Source organism: Lotus japonicus, chromosome 2, assembly GCF_012489685.1.
Source record: "Lotus japonicus ecotype B-129 chromosome 2, LjGifu_v1.2".
In the NCBI taxonomy this organism is placed as follows: Eukaryota; Viridiplantae; Streptophyta; class Magnoliopsida; order Fabales; family Fabaceae; genus Lotus; species Lotus japonicus.
Window position 1 is genome coordinate 74,991,489 of NC_080042.1, and position 17,434 is coordinate 75,008,922.

Genomic DNA, 17,434 nt, shown 5'->3' on the forward strand with positions numbered 1-17,434 from the left:
ACAGATTTGGTCCCTCACCATAATTCCGTCCAAAAACTAACAGTTTTAGCTGATATGAATTTTTTTTAATTGAGCTGGCATCGGATTAGGAGAGATGATAAAATTTCACATATGCAATTAATAATTAAAATAAAATAAAGTTATTAACTTAAAATAAACACTACAATTCATATTTCTTCATCTTCATCTTTACATCTTCATAACCCAACCCAGATTTCTTTCATCTAACCCACCCAGATAAAAAACAAAGGAGAATCAAATCATGTATACTGAATGGGTATTGTGTTACATTGAATTCAATGGGCCACAACTGCAACCTCTAATAACAAAGCAAAACGCATTTTCTTTCTTCTCCCTCTCTCTGTCTCTAGCAGTTACATTGAATGCTTGATTAACCAATCTATTAACAACCTAATCCCACACTTAAATCTCAACTCAAGCAACGATAATCACGATAATCACGATACAAACACCAAACACCACTGCCTAAACCCATACAACCCTCTTCCTCGACGGTGTCTGGAACCCCACCCTCTTCCTCCCCTGATACGAACCAGATCTGGGTTCTTGATTTTCAGTTCGATGCTTTTACTGGAGGGACTAGCTTAGTGAAATGGTCGTGGCAAATTTCTGTTATGGAGAAGAAGAGATGAAGAGGGAGAAGAAGAACACGATGGAGTTGGAGAAACAAGGATAAAATAGAGGCACGTGATGTTCCTCTCTCCGAATACCCCTTCTCTCTCCTAATCTCATGTCATGTCATGTCATTTAAAAAAAAAACAACTCAAACAAATTAACTTTTGGACGGAATTATGGTGAGGGACCAAAACTGTTAACGGAGACAAACGTTGAGGTAGCATAATGCTATTTTTAAACGTAGGGGACTTCGTTTGCACATTTTTGAAATCTGGGGGACCAAAAGTGCTAATAAGCCTTAAAGTTATTTACCTGTCATAGAAGGTGTAAAGTATTGCAATGACATATTAAGCTGTTTAATCAAAGGAAAGTTAGATAACAAGAAGAAATCTCAAGGGGTTACAGTCATTCTCTATAAAAGGTCGGCCACTGGTCTCAGAAATACACACTCAAAAGTTATCTTCAGTATATCACTCGCATTACAGGCTATATCTGATTGAGACTTGTAATTCAACCAGCCATGGCATCTTACAGTTGCAAATCTTAGCCTTTTCCGTTGCTAACTCGTCCTCAATCATTGACATTGGCATAGCAGACAGCAGCATCCAGCATGCATTCTCTTGCAAACAACTTTCTCTTTGTCTTCTTTGCCAAATCAAGTTACTCCATTTAAAATTTAGTGTCATAATTGTTACTTGTGAACTTTGGACTTAAATATTTTTCTCTTTTTGATAAATTTAGTGTGTTAAAAAAGTAAACCTCAGCATGCAGCATTAACTTAAAGTGCCCCCCACCAGCAGCATTTTGGAATTTATCATTTCTTACAAATAATTCATTTTTTTCTCAAAAAGTCTCTAGAGAAAACGTTTTTGTTTTTCTGTTATAAGTTATTTTGAATACATTATAAGTAAATCCAAATATATATTCAGTTATTGACAACATATTCAATTCTGAAAGTATTCGAGCTATATAAAATCTCTTTAAGCTAGTAATATGAAAAGAAATATAAACACCATGAACAAGTGAAGCATGGTTAAATTTTGAAGGACCCATTTATGGTTTGTATCCATCTCTGTCTCGAGAAAATCTATTCCCAGAGCTTCATCTAGTTTTTGCCTCCTTTATTTAAACCCCTCAGTGGCATGTAATATACGCTGGCGCTGTACTACAGGCCAAAATGAGAGAGCGAATAGGAAATTAATAATCACACTAATCAATACGTAGAATCCAATAACAAATCAGAAGAAGAAAAGAATGCTAGTTTTTCTTATTGCAAAAGCATAAACGTAATGCTGATGAAGCTCACCTTGTTTCTCACTATAAATTTCAGTTTACAATATCCTTCACTGGGAAAATAACAAATTCAAAGCTGTTTCTCCAGTTTTAAATCAAGTCATTGTTCCTTGGAATAGACCCAGAAAATTGACTAACAAAATGAAAGTACAAGATAAACTCAAAATATTTGGCATTGAGCCAAAATGGCTGCTGAGTAAAAACTATCAAGTATCAATTCATCATTCCCTTGGTGGATAAGCACAGATAATTATGTCAGTGTTGATTGAATGCCTACAATGTTAGGCTTTCAGGATTTTCAATAATTTTTGTGAACGTCTGAAGGAATGCAGCCAAGTCTGCTCCATAGATTATTCTGTGATCAGCAGTTACATTCACCTGACAAAGAAAAGTTGAGACAATTAATTGTCATCCTCAAACAAAAATAAATATAATTCCACATAAAGCATGTCTTTGTTCTTGTACCTCTCTTAACTGATATACTTAATTGAAAAACTCTCAACAAATTGAAGACTATTTTTTATTCATCCCTTGTCATGGAGGGAATATTACCATCTCTACCATGGTGTGGGGCAAACGAATACTCCTTTTCCACTCACCTTTTGACAAGTACTCCCTCCGTTCCTAAATAACTGACACTATTTCTAGCTAAATTTTGTTTCTAAATATCTGCCACTTTACAAAGTTCAAGAGAGCATTAATTATACTTTACCAATTGTACCCTTCATTTATTGGTGGTAGAAAAGTTGAAAAGTTAGAATTAATGAGAGATAAAGGGTATAGTAGGAAGTTAGATTGTAATTTTATTAAAACAAGAACATTAATTGCTATTTCTTAATACTTGTGCAACAACCTTAAAGTGTCAGTTATTTAGGAACGGGGGGAGTATATAACTAGTCCTAGGTTTCAGAACTCAATTCGCTCATTTTTTGAAATTACAGTGAATGCAAGGAACCTACTTCTTCAGCAAAGACCAGAAAATTCTCATACGACTGTACCAGATCAAGTGTTTGGAAAAGCTTATTTGCATCTTGGTCTTATAGCATAAGTCATTTCAACAAGTGTTTAGTTAAGCTTATGACCTACTTATAAGCTTTTTGGAGCTTATTTTATAAACTTCTTATATTAGCTAATGAATAAGCACTTATACCTACATATATAATCTCTTTTAAGCTTGTTTAAATAAGCTTCTCAAATAAGTAATGAATAAGCATCTATGTGAAAAGTGCTAATTGACAACGCACCCTTAACTTCCGTAACTCTTAGCATAACAACTAGTAGGTTAAAGCTCAGGCTAATCCTCTAGAGAAATATAGTTTTGTAGCATGACACCATGCAAAAGTTATGTAGGGTTTATTGCCTTCCTATGATGACTCCAGTGAATTGATAAGATTGTTTTTTATCAAAGAAGTTTCTGTACACCAAGGCATAAGTGCATAATACTAACCACACAATTCATAGATTAGATTATCATGATAGGGCATTCAGAGAAAACAATCATAACACTCACCAGCATTTTGTTTTTTACACTGAAGAATCCATCCTTGTCTGCCAGAACAGTAGGCTTAGATGCTCCAACAGCCATGATAGCCCCCTAAACACAAATCGTGCAGTTCAGCAAAACAAAAACAAAGTTCAAATGGCCACAGAATTGAACCACATAACCTCTTAATAGTTAAAATCCAAGAGCTCATGACTCACCTGGCCTGGAGGTAGTATAGCATCAAACCTGTCAACTCCAAACATTCCCAAATTTGAAAGGGTAAATGTTCCTGCAGGCATAAGAGAGATGTTAGACTCGGGTAAAAGATGCTAGTCCCCAGAGTAGTAAAATTACAAATGATACAAATTGTATAGAAACCTGAATTATACTCGTGAGGCTGCAATTGCTTAGAACGAGCTTTATCCACTAACTCTTTCCATTTTTGGGACAAAAGATAGAGGTCCAACTGTAACAACCAATAACACCAACCAATTAAGCAAGTAATAGAAGCACAAGTCTATCTTCCCATATCACAATTCTCATTCAGGATCATTCACCAATAACACACAACACACCTTATCAGCATCCTGAAGAACAGGAGTAATCAAACCACCATTGATTGCCACGGCTACAGCAATGTTAATGCTGCTATTATATGTAAAGCTTTTCCCATCTTTACAGGAGGCATTCACCACTGGATGTTGAGCCAGTGCCATCGCAGCGGCCTTGGCTAGAATCGCCGTCATCGTCACACCCTTCAGCTTCACCTGAAATTCCAACCATTAGAAACTACTACAACTCAAAACTCCATATTCAATTTGAATTCTGAATTCTTCACACTCAATTGCAAGAACAAAAAGCACTCATCAGCATAAGCATAAGCATAAGCATACCTTCGCATAGAGGGCATCAAGTGCATCAGTGGTAACAGGGTACCCAACACGGAATGTAGGCACCGAGAGACTCTCCAACATGTTCTTGGCAACTGCGGACTGCATTGTCGTGAAGGGGACAACACTAGACCCAGGAATTGGAGGCGGGGCAGCCGCCGGAGCTGGAGCAGCCACCACAACGGGAGCCGCATTGCTCGCAGCTGGCTTAATTCCAGCAGCAGCCTCCACATCAGCCGGAGTAATCCTTCCATTCGGACCAGTCCCCACCACCGATCCAATATCCACCTTGTGCTGCTTGGCAAGCTTCTTGGCGTACGGCGTCGCCACCGTCTTCCGCGGCCCGTCAGAAACCACCTTGGCCGCCGGGGCAGGACTTGAAGATTCAACCACTGGCGGGGCGGAGGAAGCGGCGGAATTAGCGGAACTGGCAGCCTTAGCTTTGGCCTCAGCGACTTCCTCCTCGGTCTCAGCGAGTAGGCCAATAGGGGCGCCGACGGGGGCGGTCTGGCCCTCGTTGACGACAATGGCGGCGAGGATTCCATCGTAGAACGTCTCGACGTCCATGTCGGCCTTATCGGACTCGACGACGACGACGCTGTCACCCTTGGAGAGGACGTCGCCCTCGGATTTCACCCAGGAGACGATTTTGCCCTCCGTCATGGTGGAGCTGAGCGCCGGCATGAAGATCTCCCTGATCTTGGATTGGACTGACTGGGAAGGCCGCCGGCGAGGTTTCGAGGGTGCTGATGCCGCGAAGGAGACGCGGCGTGAGGCGAGGGCGGAGGAGAAGGAGAGGGTGGTGGAATTGGTGGCGGCGACGGAGGAGGTGGTGGTGGGGAGAAATGGGGAAGCCATGGTTTGTTGGTGAGTGAAGGAATGAAGGAAGGAAGGAGTGAAGTGATGAGAAATAGAAAGAAGAAGGCGGAGAAGTCGAAGTGGAAGAGAGTTGGTTAGACAGTTGCTTCACTCTGTAATCATCGCCAATTTGTAGTCATACACCATCGGTTTTGGTTAACATTTTTATTTTACTTGAGGCACTTGCTAGACAAAATGGCCCTTACACAAGTGAACATCATCAATTGATGTGTGGAATAAAACTCGAATGAATGAGTTGTCAAACGACATTTACAAATATGCGAGAATAAATTTCTAAGAGTGTCTCTGCAATGCATAAATACATGAAAATGAAAGACTAAGCATGCACACTCAAGCTTACATATCTAACATAGAAACATGATGCAAAACCTCAAGGGTCAAACAGTAGCCTCTTAAAACACAAAAACAGAGAAAACTAAATGACTTTTGAGCGAAAAAAATACATCCTTTTGAATAGCGCTCCCAAAAGCACAACTCAACCAGCTCAGCCGGAGTTGTAAACAATGCTACATCATCATTTAAAACCTCTATTTTGATGTCTTTAATGGCTCGCCTGTATGTCTTAATCGTCGCTAATGTTGGAGTTTTGGGCTCCCTTCCTATGTGGAGAAAGGCTCAATATGTGTAAGCTCATTTTATCTCACTTAACAAGTGGAGATGGGTCAGTTTTGAGGTAAGAGAGTTAGCTCATTTGTGAAGAGAGAGAAGCTGAAAAGTGAGAGACAAAGAAGAGAAACTATTTTCGCACATACTCATAGCAGTCTCCGTAGATCTGTCGTAGCGCATTCGTTCATCATCGGATCGGTCCGAAATTTGGACAGTAGCAGTATTTTGCTGATTTTTTCTGTTCTACTTGTTCTCAATTTCATGCTTGTTGCCTTGTTGTGTTTGGCTGATTGTTGAGCACGATTTGTGCTACTATTTGAGACTCTCTTGTAACCTTATTTGATCATAGTGGAGCTACATTACTGACTTGGTCTCGTGGTTGTTTTACTTCTCACATTGAGAAAGTTTTTACCACGTTAAACATCTTGGTATCCTTTTGATTGTGATTTTAGTTGCTGCATTACTTGTTATTGCTCCTCACAGATTCAACAAGTTGGGGAAATTGATTATCTGCGGCGTAATCCACCTTGTTCCATGGTTAACTAGATTTCTGTGTAATTCACTTGGTTTTATGGTTAACTAGAATTCTGCGTTCCAATTTGGACCTCTCCGCGATTTGGACTGGACAGGTTATCATCACCGGGCTGGTCAAGCTACTCCAAGGAACACACCCAAACCGTTTTATGACTTGGCCCGCGTGGACTTGACACTGCCATTAGGCCAGTCGGGTTACTCCGAGAGGCTCACCCATCCGGAATTACTTTAGGGTCAACATGAACACGGTACTTTGACCAGTCCGGTAAGGTCGCTCAGAAGGGCCCACTCATCTGCAATCACGTTAGAGCCAACTCCATGGTCAGGTCACCTTCAATCACGGAAACAGCTGAATATCTCGTAAACACAGTATGACCAATGAGGAAGTCAAGGAGTCCATCCTGATTGACGCGATCCAGCCGTTTTAGTGAACCGGCTGTGTAATAGGCAAGAGTGCTAGGGTTAGAGACACGCCCATTATAAAAGGGGGATTTCTGTATGCACAAAGATCATCTTCTCTACACTTTAGAAATATACCAGACTTTTTACTCTGTCTGACTAACTAAAAGTTGTTCGTGAACACACTTGGTTCTATGGAGTAAACCCTAATTAAGGATTTATTCTTTTAAGTTAGCAGGACAATGTTGGTGTTGTTATTTGTGTTGAATTTCCCATTAGCTAGTCGCCTAGAGCGAGTTCTTACTCATTCTCTTCGATGTGCCTTTGACTACTGAGGCTCGAAAGTGGTGATGCCGAGACTCAATTGTCCGGATTCAAGTCCACAAGACACCTTACCTGTAACATAAAGGCATTGTGTGTCTTCACTAAATGCTCGCCACGCTTCATTTGACCATTTTGGTCTATAAGACCAACATTAACAACCCTTGGAATGAATTGTTGAGATTCCAATTCAATCTACAATACAAATATGAGCATGCTAACTTAATAGTTAAAGCATTATAGCTAAATAAAAAATAAAATTTGTCATAATCAACATCAAAGTTTTGATCTTATCTCCAACGGGCTTGTCATCACAATGGTAAAGTTGGGGTTGCGACAACGGCTTACCCGATGGATATTGTCTCTCCTTTGCTTGCAGAGGCAACTGCTTTTATATGAGTCTTTTCCTTGGCTAATTGGCTTCCCATGTTGCTTATGTTTTGTGTGTCTTGAAATGGAGTGCTTATAGAGAACAAGCCATTCAAAGCATGAAAGAGATTAATAGAGGATAGTTCTTATTTAGTTTCAATTCTTAAAGATTTTATAGACTTGGCCTTATCTTTTGAATATTTTTAGTTTACATCTATTTGTAGGCCTCATAAAGGTTTGGCCAACTATTTGACTAGGATTTCTTCCTTCTTCCTAATTCAGTTTGGGTTGAAGATAGGGATGTCAATGGGTACGTGTGGGCATGGATAGTATATACCAACCACCCGCTTCACATGTAAAAATTTACATTCATACCCGTTCCATACCCCACATGGATATCCATTTAGTGGGTTTTAACCGGATTTTAAACTATATGTGGATATCCATGGGCACCCGACACCCATGAACATAAATGAATTCACATATATTTGTTCAAAAGAAAATTATGTTAAATATGAAATTTGACATTGGACTTTACAGTCAATCAATGTATAAAGGAAAATACTTCTTTTCTACTCTTTTTGGGGTCTAAGGGCTTCTTTTTACCATTACCATTGTATAAGTTTACTTGAAAGAGAACTATAACTCAAACACAAATTCATTAGATATTTAATATACATCTATGTATATACATATAAAAGATATTTTAGTATTTTATATATCGGGGGTATCCGTGGGTATGGATACATCAATATCCGTACTCGCCCCATTAATAAATGGACAGTTAAAATATCCATGAAATAAATTTGTGGATACACGTGGGCATGGGTAATTTTACTCATAGCGGATTTTTATCCACGGGTATCCATGGGTGTGGATAATTTTGACATCCCTAGTTGAAGAAGTTCAACTAAGTCGTGATACAATGGTCTATGTGCGTATTTTATCTATCATTTATTATTAATTATATATCTTTAAAAAAAAGGCTTCGCCATAGCCTCTCAATTTTCATGTATTTTTTTATTCGAAAAAAAAATCTACATATTTGCGGGTCTATTCAGTTTTTTTTTTTGTGTCAATGGTTCAAATTTTATAGAAAAGAGGCCTAAGCCCTCAGTTAGATAGGTATTTGAGTTATGTGATTTGGATACTTTTTGTTAAGTTTGCTCAATAAGCCCAATAAAACGTGTCAACTTAATTTTGGTTGTGATTGTAATACACTAATTGTTGGGATGTCAAGTGTGAGTAAAGAAGTCCCACATTGGATGGTTAGAGGAGAGATGAACACTTTATAAGTGAGAGGACCCATACACCCATTGCCTTAAGGTTTTGGGTGAAAGATGTGGTGTCCAATCCACTTTGGTGTGCTCATGTAAGCTCAATGTGATGATCCCCCGATTTATCCTCTTGCGGCCCTACAGTGGTATCAGAGCCGATGGTTAGGCGATCATGGTGACGACTCCTTGTGTCGAAAGTCTTCCTAGCAATGGTGGCTAAGATGGACTCACACTTGAGGGGGAGATTGTTGGGATGTCAAGTGTGAGTAAAGAAGTCTCACATTGGATGGTTAGAGGAGAGATGAACACTTTATAAGTGAGAGGACCCATACACCCATTGCCTTAAGGTTTTGGGTGAAAGATGTGGTGTCCAATCCACTTTGGTGTGCTCATGTAAGCCCAATGTAATTATCCCCCGATTTATCCTCTTGCGGCCCTACACTAATACCATTTATTATTATTATTTTTTTTTAAAAGATGGATGCTGATTTGTTGTCTGGTCATTTACGTTGATGGGACTTAGGGGAAACTAGCTGTTTTTTTTTCTTGTACAAGCCAAGGTTCTCCCACTCCATTGACCCCAAAAGAAAAACAAGAGATTCGTTTTGAGACAAAGAGATCAACAGGGCCGGCCCAACCGTAAGTGAGGCCTAAAGCGAACTTTAAAGTGAGGCCTAAGTGATGTATTTTTGTCTAAAAAAAATTCTTTATTAAATTTTTTATTTAAATTTTATTTTTCGAGCTTTTTGAGATGCAAAATCATTTATTAAATTATCATAATCAATTTGTATTGCATCCAATTCCAATTAGTTAGTACTTTACGGTCCTTTTATATTGTAGAAAAAAGAAATTTTTACTGTATCAAAACTCAACATAACCCTGAAACTATCACAGCAAAGAGGCTAGAGCGTAACTATTTACAATAAAGGAAGTTTTGTCTTCCTATTGATCTTCTCTAGTTATTCTCAATGGCTAATCAAAGAAAAAATAAATTATGGAGGGGGATTCTTTTATAAAGGATATGAGAGTTTGAGAGACAAATTAAAGACTCTATTTTTTCCCCTTTGAGGCTTGGAGAGACTGAGAGAGTGGCAGGGAGAGTAGAAACGTTATTAGGATTTAATTGAGAGAAAAGGGAAAGTCAGAGAATAAAAGGTGAAGAAAAAGAATAGGTAACATCAATTAATTGTCAATGAAGATTGCTAATTTCTAGTAATTGTCAATTAAGATTTTTTGAGAAAAATTAGGGAAAAACAACTAACAAAGTGGCAGGTAATGGTGAGTAATAGTATTTTTTTTATTTGAGGCCTTTTTTACTTTGAAAAAAAAAATATTTTTTTGAGGCCTAAAACCCTTGCTTGGGTCGCTTGACCCTTGGGCCGGCCCTGGAGATCAACTAAGAGGATATGATTTCTACTAACAATTTTTTTTTGATTATGTTCGGGGAAGAACCCAAGAACTAAGCAATTATGGGGATCAAAGTCCCCATTACATCCTGATTAAGCTTACAAAGAAGGAAGTGAGGAATGTTCTCACTATCAAAATATAAATTATGGACATTGTGACCAGACTTCGCAAGGGCATTAGCACAGAATTTTGCTTCCCGGAGAATGAGATTAAATGATATATTCCAGTTCAAAGATGACAGTATGAAAGTTTCCTGGACCAAGAAGCTAGAAGGGTGTTGTCTCGGGCAGTGGAGAGCAATTAGATCAAAAGCTTCCTTCGAGTCCAGCTCTACTTCTACCTCTTTCAGTCCATAGTCAAAAGCAAGCTTCAAACCTTTGATCACACCCCAAAGTTCAGCTCTAAGGGGGAAGCCATGGCCCAAGTTACTAGCAAAACCGCAAAGCACCATACCTTTGTTGTCTCTTACCAGACCCCCACATCTGTATTGAGCTTCCAGATGCCATGAGCAGGTTTCTCCCAAGCTATATCAAAGTTTGAACCCTTGATAGTTGATAACATGTTTAATGGACCCAGAATAAATAAAAGGAAAATATTATGTTTGAGATTTTTCTTGTGGGGTCAATATGAGGGATTTTTTTTTTCTTTCTAAGAATATGCAGACTATGAGAAGTTTTGGCTGGGCAAATAATTAATTACCTCTTAATTTATAAGCGACATCTCTCCGATGGGTCAATAAAAATGTGAACCATAGTGATACACTATCTTAGTTATGAAGAATTACAAAATTATGATTTGCCCAGTGGAGGGTTACAACTATAGTAATGACTGCGGGGTAGAAACTTATAATCTTCTACTCTCGAGCACACATTGTAAACTTTATTAGCAAAAACATGACTCATCCACAACGAGCAGAGGCCGGAACCAAATTTAGTCATCATTCAACTTGAAGGCAGTGCTTTCTCCATCGTCATGGCACCTTCGCCATTGTGTTCACATAGAACAATGATGTGGTTGGATGGATAGTCAATAATTATTTGTTCACACCTCTAAATAAGGTGGAAAGAGGTGGAGGATGAGAGAAATTGGAAGAAAAAAAAAGTAAGAGAGAGAAAGTATAAGATGTGATAAATGATAAGAGAAGATAGATAAAAATAAAAATAAGTGAAAATGAAGTATATAAATAAGAATGTGTGTATATATCATTATTGATCGATAGTGGATGCCCACACATGTCATTTAGAACGGATGCACATTGAGAGCAAGGGCAGTTGCCTTCACTGTATTTATAGATTTTAACACCAATATACTACTCCCTCCGTCTCTTATTAAAAAACCTCTTATTGTGACACAAAAATGAGTCTTATAATAAGAGACGAAGGGAGTATATGATTAGAATGTTGATGTATGATTTCCCCCTAAAAAAAGGAATGTCTTCGTGTCTTTGCACATTGTGTTCCTTTTTTCTTTTTTTATTTTCTCATGTGCAATATCTATTGGCTCATAACTCAATTCTTTTTTTCCTTAGACGGGCTAAAATTGGGGCCCATGGTGCACCACTACTTATTATAAATATACCTTTAAACCTTACTTTTGAAAGTACCAAATATTCCTACGGCCTCTTGTCTTGTAAACCCTGAATTTGGGGTCATCGTTGTTAGACCTGCCGCTGTTAGATCCACCTCCAGTGACGTTGTTGGTTGAAGGGGGAGAAGAGAGGCAAAAGGGATAGAAGGATAATGACAAACTCAAATGCGACTGGATCCAAAAGAACGACGAACCCGAATGCGACCAGAACTAGAAGAACGACCTCCCTGTTGACCATATATAGAAGAACGACGAATCCGAATGCAACAAGATATAAAAGAATGTCGAAAACTTTGACTAGATCTAGAATAACGACAAACATGAATGCGACCATGGGAAACACAAACTCATTGTTGTGTTTCAATGTGTACTCAAATGACAAAGTACACGAACCGTCTTCTTCATGTCACCATAGTCCCATACAATTAGTGATAACATTTGACAAAGTCATAAACCACCTCCTTTGAGGACAAAAATGAATAATTTTCTAAACATTGAAGATTAAATTTAAACACTACTTTAATAAGGGACGAATTTCAAACTAATCAAAAGCTTAAGTAACCCAAAATACTGAATATACTATATGTAGGCATGAAAATAAATAATTGTGTATGTTAACCACTTTTGTTCGGTTTAAACAAGTCAAGCTGGACTTAAAAAATAAAATAAATTAACAAGTCAAATTCCGGGATGTGACTGTCACGTGAAGAGCAAGTTAATGCAATACAGCCAATTCAAGATGGATTATCAAAAAGAAGAAGAAGATGGATTGTCACGGGTACCTGTAATAGCCGGTGAAAGAGTGTCATCACTTGAACGATGAAACCGGGTAGAGAAAACGGGATCCGGTTTAAAAATCTCCCGCCTTTTCGGCCGGCTTAGCTGTCCTGTCCTTTGGATCTTTTTTCTCTATGGGCCAAAACGTCACAATCTTCCTACAATTATTGTTTATTTTTTAAAATATTAATTTTTTTTAATAAAAATCTTGTCTTTTCAATAAAATCAAAATTTAGTGTTTGCACTCTAATGACGTCAGATGCTGATGTGCTGCGTTTAATTTCTTTTTGGCTTGTCCCCCTTCAAAATGGTTTTTAATTTTACTAGCGTTCTTTATCCGTGCGTTGCACGGCGATTAAATTTATTGTAAAGATGAATTAGGAGTAATATGTTTTAACTTGATTTAGTCTATTTTCAGTAAGTATAACAGATATGAAACCGAACATATGTTACAGACATGTAGATGAATAGACTACAGTAAATATATTAATTTGATGAGCTTGTAGATATCTCACAATGTCAACACTTGAATAGTAATAAAAACCAAGTTTTTAAGTAATGCATTACATTGAAATTGAAATAAGATAAACATAACAATGACAACAACATGAACCCTTATTAGAAGTTGTAGTCCATGATTAATGATAAAAACTTCATAACCAATCTTGTTGTCAATCAAGCATATTTGAGCTATAGAACCTACAAAGGAAAATAAAATTATAAGTGTGAATATATACACATTAGGTTCATTAACCTGGTTCTTATAGAAATAAACACTCAATGTTTCTCATTTAATCTAATTTCCATATTTAATTAGATTTTCTTATTTAATTTAATTTTCTTATTTAAGTTCCCAACGTACACTCAATATAATTTTTTTAAAAAATGAACCAATTAATGTTAAATGATCATTAAGGTGATTATGTTTATTGAATGGGCAATGATTGATTACCTTAAAAATTGTCATTTTTTAATTTTTTTTTAAATTTGATTATCAAAAGCAAAGAAAAAACTCAAAATTTCTAATTTAATTTAATTTCCTTATTTAAGTGAATAGTGTAGATTTTAACCCAACACTCAATATTTTGTTAAAAAAAGAATAAAGTGAAATATTGAGTGTATCTTTTTAACGTGATATGCAGGTATCAAACTTTTTATTAACTTGACGCATTGATTTTGCTTATTGAAGCTCTATTTCTAACAATTTTTCCGTTTTTTTTTTAGTTTGAAATAAATCAAGCAGAGATCATATTTTGAAAAAAAAAGTTTTAATTCAGTTTTTTTTATAAAATATAAAAAAAAACGAAGATTGGTGTTTTTTTTTTATGGAAAGCTTGCAATATATTAAGATGATAAAGCTGCATCAGCAAACATGTCATGGGAAATACAATTAGGGGGGTTATCCCACCAAGTTGTTGTACTAAAGTTGACAGCATTTGCAGCTAACTTGTGAGCAACTCTACATTTGTTGTTCTCCTAATGTGCGAAATGCTAAAGGCTGAAAAACATGATGCCAAACTTCTGCAATCATCAATTACTCCTGCTGTATCAGATCTGGAGTTTCCTTTCCTCATTGCATGTACAATGCAAGCAGCGTCCAGCTCCACCATAACCCGATCCACTTCCAACTCAAGGAGTTTTGCCAAGCACCATCGCAAGCTTAGAGCTTCAGCCATAAGCGGGTCTTGTCGCAGTGGTTCCTCATATGCTGCTGCAAACATAAACTCACCATTGTGTTGTCGGACCACCATTCCATAACCTGTGCTGGTAGCTCCACTCCACCCCGCATCAATATTAACCTTTAGAAATCCTTCCGGAGGTGCTTGCCAACGATCCCTACTGTCTTCTGTGTCCTGCGTTTGGCTCTTCCTCTCTTGGGCTTGAAGCCATTCACGAAGATTGGTGTTTAATTAAGGAAATAATGGTTAATTAGAGAAAATATCACATTGAATAACCAAATTCTTTTATTATGGGTTGGAATCAAACATTAATGCCAAAAGTATTTCCCCTGAATTAAAGTTGATTTAGGCAAGGAATATCAAAGTTTGATAAGTTAAGCCAATATACACATCGGGTCCTTAATGTAATATTAATTAATATTCTTTAAAAGAATTTCGTTTTTATTAACTTGACACATTGATTTTGCTTATTGAAGCTCTAATTAAAAAAAATCCGTTTTTTTTTATTTGAAATAAATCAAGCAGAGATCAGATTTTGAAAAAAAAAAAGTTTTAATTTAGCTTTTTTTATAAAATATAAAAAAATGAAAATTGGTGTTTACTTAAGGAAATAGTGGTTAATTAGAGAAAATTTAACATTGAATAATCAAATTATTTTATTATGGGTTAGAATCAATCAAACATTAATGCTCAAAGTATTTCCCCTGAATTAAAGCTGATTTAGGCAAGGAATACCAAAGTTTGATAAGTTAAGCCAATATACACATCGGGTCCTTAATGTAATATTAATTAATATTCTTTAAAAGAATTTCGTTTTTATTAACTTGACACATTGATTTTGCTTATTGAAGCTCTAATTTAAAAAAAAAAGTTTTTTTTTATTTGAAATAAATCAAGCATAGATCAGATTTAAAAAAAAAGTTTTAATTTAGCTTTTTTTATAAAATATAAAAAAACGAAAATTGGTGTTTACTTAAGGAAATAATGGTTAATTTGAGAAAATTTGACATTGAATAATCAAATTATTTTATTATGGGTTGGAATCAATCAAACATTAATGCTCAAAGTATTTCCCCTGAATTAAAGCTGATTTAGGCAAGGAATACCAAAGTTTGATAAGTTAAGCCAATATACACATCGGGTCCTTAATGTAATATTAATTAATATTCTTTAAAAGAATTTCGTTTTTATTAACTTGACACATTGATTTTGCTTATTGAAGCTCTAATTTTCAAAAAAAAAATCTGTTTTTTTTTAATTTGAAATAAATCAATCAGAGATCAGATTTTGAAAAAAAAAATGTTTTAATTCAGCTTTTTTTATAAAATATAAAAAAAACGAAAATTGGTGTTTACTTAAGGAAATAGTGGTTAATTAGAGAAAATCTGACATTGAATAATCAAATTCTTTTATTATGGGTTGGAATCAATCAAACATTAATGCTCAAAGTATTTCCCCTGAATTAAAGCTGATTTAGGCAAGGAATAACAAAGTTTGATAAGTTAAGCCAATATACACATTAGGTCCTTAATGTAATATTAATTAATATTCTTTATTACCAAAAATTTTCAAAAATATTCCGACTTCTAATTAGGTCCTTTTTAAATTATGCCAATATACACATTAGGTCCTTTTTTAAATTATGATAGGTTCTGCAAAGAGTTTGGTTAAGTTAAGCCACGTAAAAAAAACCAAAAACCAAGGAAATTTAAGCTATCAATTTATTTTCACATTATTAACAACGTTTTTTTTAGTTTTTTTTTAATGAAATACATTTACTCAACTTTAATTTACACCTTCAAATCAGAGTAACCAAATTGGATAATTAGAAGTTGGAATATTTTTTTAAAAATTGTAGTATTTTTAATGTGATACTCCGAAATATAACTTCTTTTTTTCTTCTTTAACATGACGCGTTTTCAAAAGTTGCTCAAAACTTGGCTGAAATAATATTATCCAAGAACCTATATGGTTAATCACTCAATGTTTAAACAAACATAGTAAATTGAAATCGAACTCAAAAATACTTGAGAATTCCATAAACCTACGTATTTCATAGTTGAGATTTGTATACTTATACCGTGAGCAAAGGTTGAAATTCATACATCAAGTTATTTAGTCTGCCTACCAAAAACAAAAAAAGTTCTTTAGCCTAATCTGTTAAGTCCATGGCCCTGCATAATGAGTAATTATAGGAAGTGAGTAAGTATTTCAAATTTTTTTGAAAAATGATAATCAATGGTATATGTATTCAAATTTTATGTTAACAATTAATGAGGGGCTAAAAAACAATAAAAACAAAATCAGCATTCAAAATGCTTTCAATAATGGGCCTCCATAAAAAACTAAAATCAAAATGGGCTTCTATTGTTTTTGTCCAAATCAATAAGAAGGTGACACTTGTCAAGCAAAGATGGGGGTTAGGTGAGAGTTATTCTTGGAGTGCCAAATCATCTAGGTGGGGCTCACAACCTTTCTCTTTTCTAAAGTATATAGATGTAATGAAAATTTTAAAACCAAATTTAATTTTGAATTTATTGTAAAAAAATTGAACCTATAAAGAGTAAGATTAAAGGCCTCGTCCAAGACTCAAGAGGTGTAGCTCAGTTGACAACGCATGTCAAATGTGTGGGAAAAACTCTCGGGTTCGATCCCTACACAATACACTCCGGGAGAAGAATGAGAAGTCTTAACTGTGACTAAGCTCCAAATCTGAAGGCATCCAAATGGTGACTGGGTACCGAATGTATATACCAAAATAAGCACCGTTCGAGGTGGTTTTTGGTTTTATGTTTTGATATTTTTAAAAGCTAAAATTAGTTTTCAATATTACAAATCCAATTTTTTTTAGTTTTTAAAAACTTGTTCTCGACTTTGTGAATTCACAATAGTTACAACAATTATCAACTTTGTGAATTCACAACAATGAGTGGTAGCGGCGACCTGATAATGGAGGGGTCAGGCAGCAACGGTGATAGAGTTTCAATGTTACCTTGCTGCGGTGACAGTAATGGTGGCGGCAACGACGACGATGTTGGTGGATGTGGTGGCAATGGTTGTGTTGGGGGTAGTGACACTAGTGGAGGTAGTAGTTCAGGTGGTGGTGCTAACGTCGGTGGCGGTGGTTATGATCGTGGAGGTGGTTGTGGTGGCGATGAAGGTGTGGTGGAGTAGAGGGCGTTGGTCGTGATGATGGTGGTGGTGGTAGCGACGTGGTGGTTGTAGCAGTGGCGATTGTGATGGTGGTCGGTGGAGGTGGTGGTTGTAGTTGAGTTAGCGGTGGTGGTGGTGGTAGTG

At 36.3% G+C, this 17,434-nt stretch overlaps 1 protein-coding gene across 1 annotated transcript; it reads right to left on the reverse strand.

The window, feature by feature from the left end:
* Window positions 1–1,880: 1,880 nt before the first annotated feature.
* LOC130739558 (dihydrolipoyllysine-residue acetyltransferase component 4 of pyruvate dehydrogenase complex, chloroplastic) lies at window positions 1,881–5,303 on the reverse strand. Its single transcript, XM_057591879.1, has 6 exons — window positions 4,306–5,303; window positions 3,988–4,179; window positions 3,791–3,878; window positions 3,631–3,701; window positions 3,440–3,523; window positions 1,881–2,307 (listed from the first exon to the last, which is right to left on the reverse strand). The coding sequence occupies exons 1-6, from the start codon at window positions 5,158–5,160 to the stop codon at window positions 2,203–2,205; spliced, it is 1,395 nt and encodes a 464-aa protein (XP_057447862.1). The 5' UTR covers window positions 5,161–5,303; the 3' UTR covers window positions 1,881–2,202.
* Between the last annotated feature and the right edge of the window lie 12,131 nt (window positions 5,304–17,434).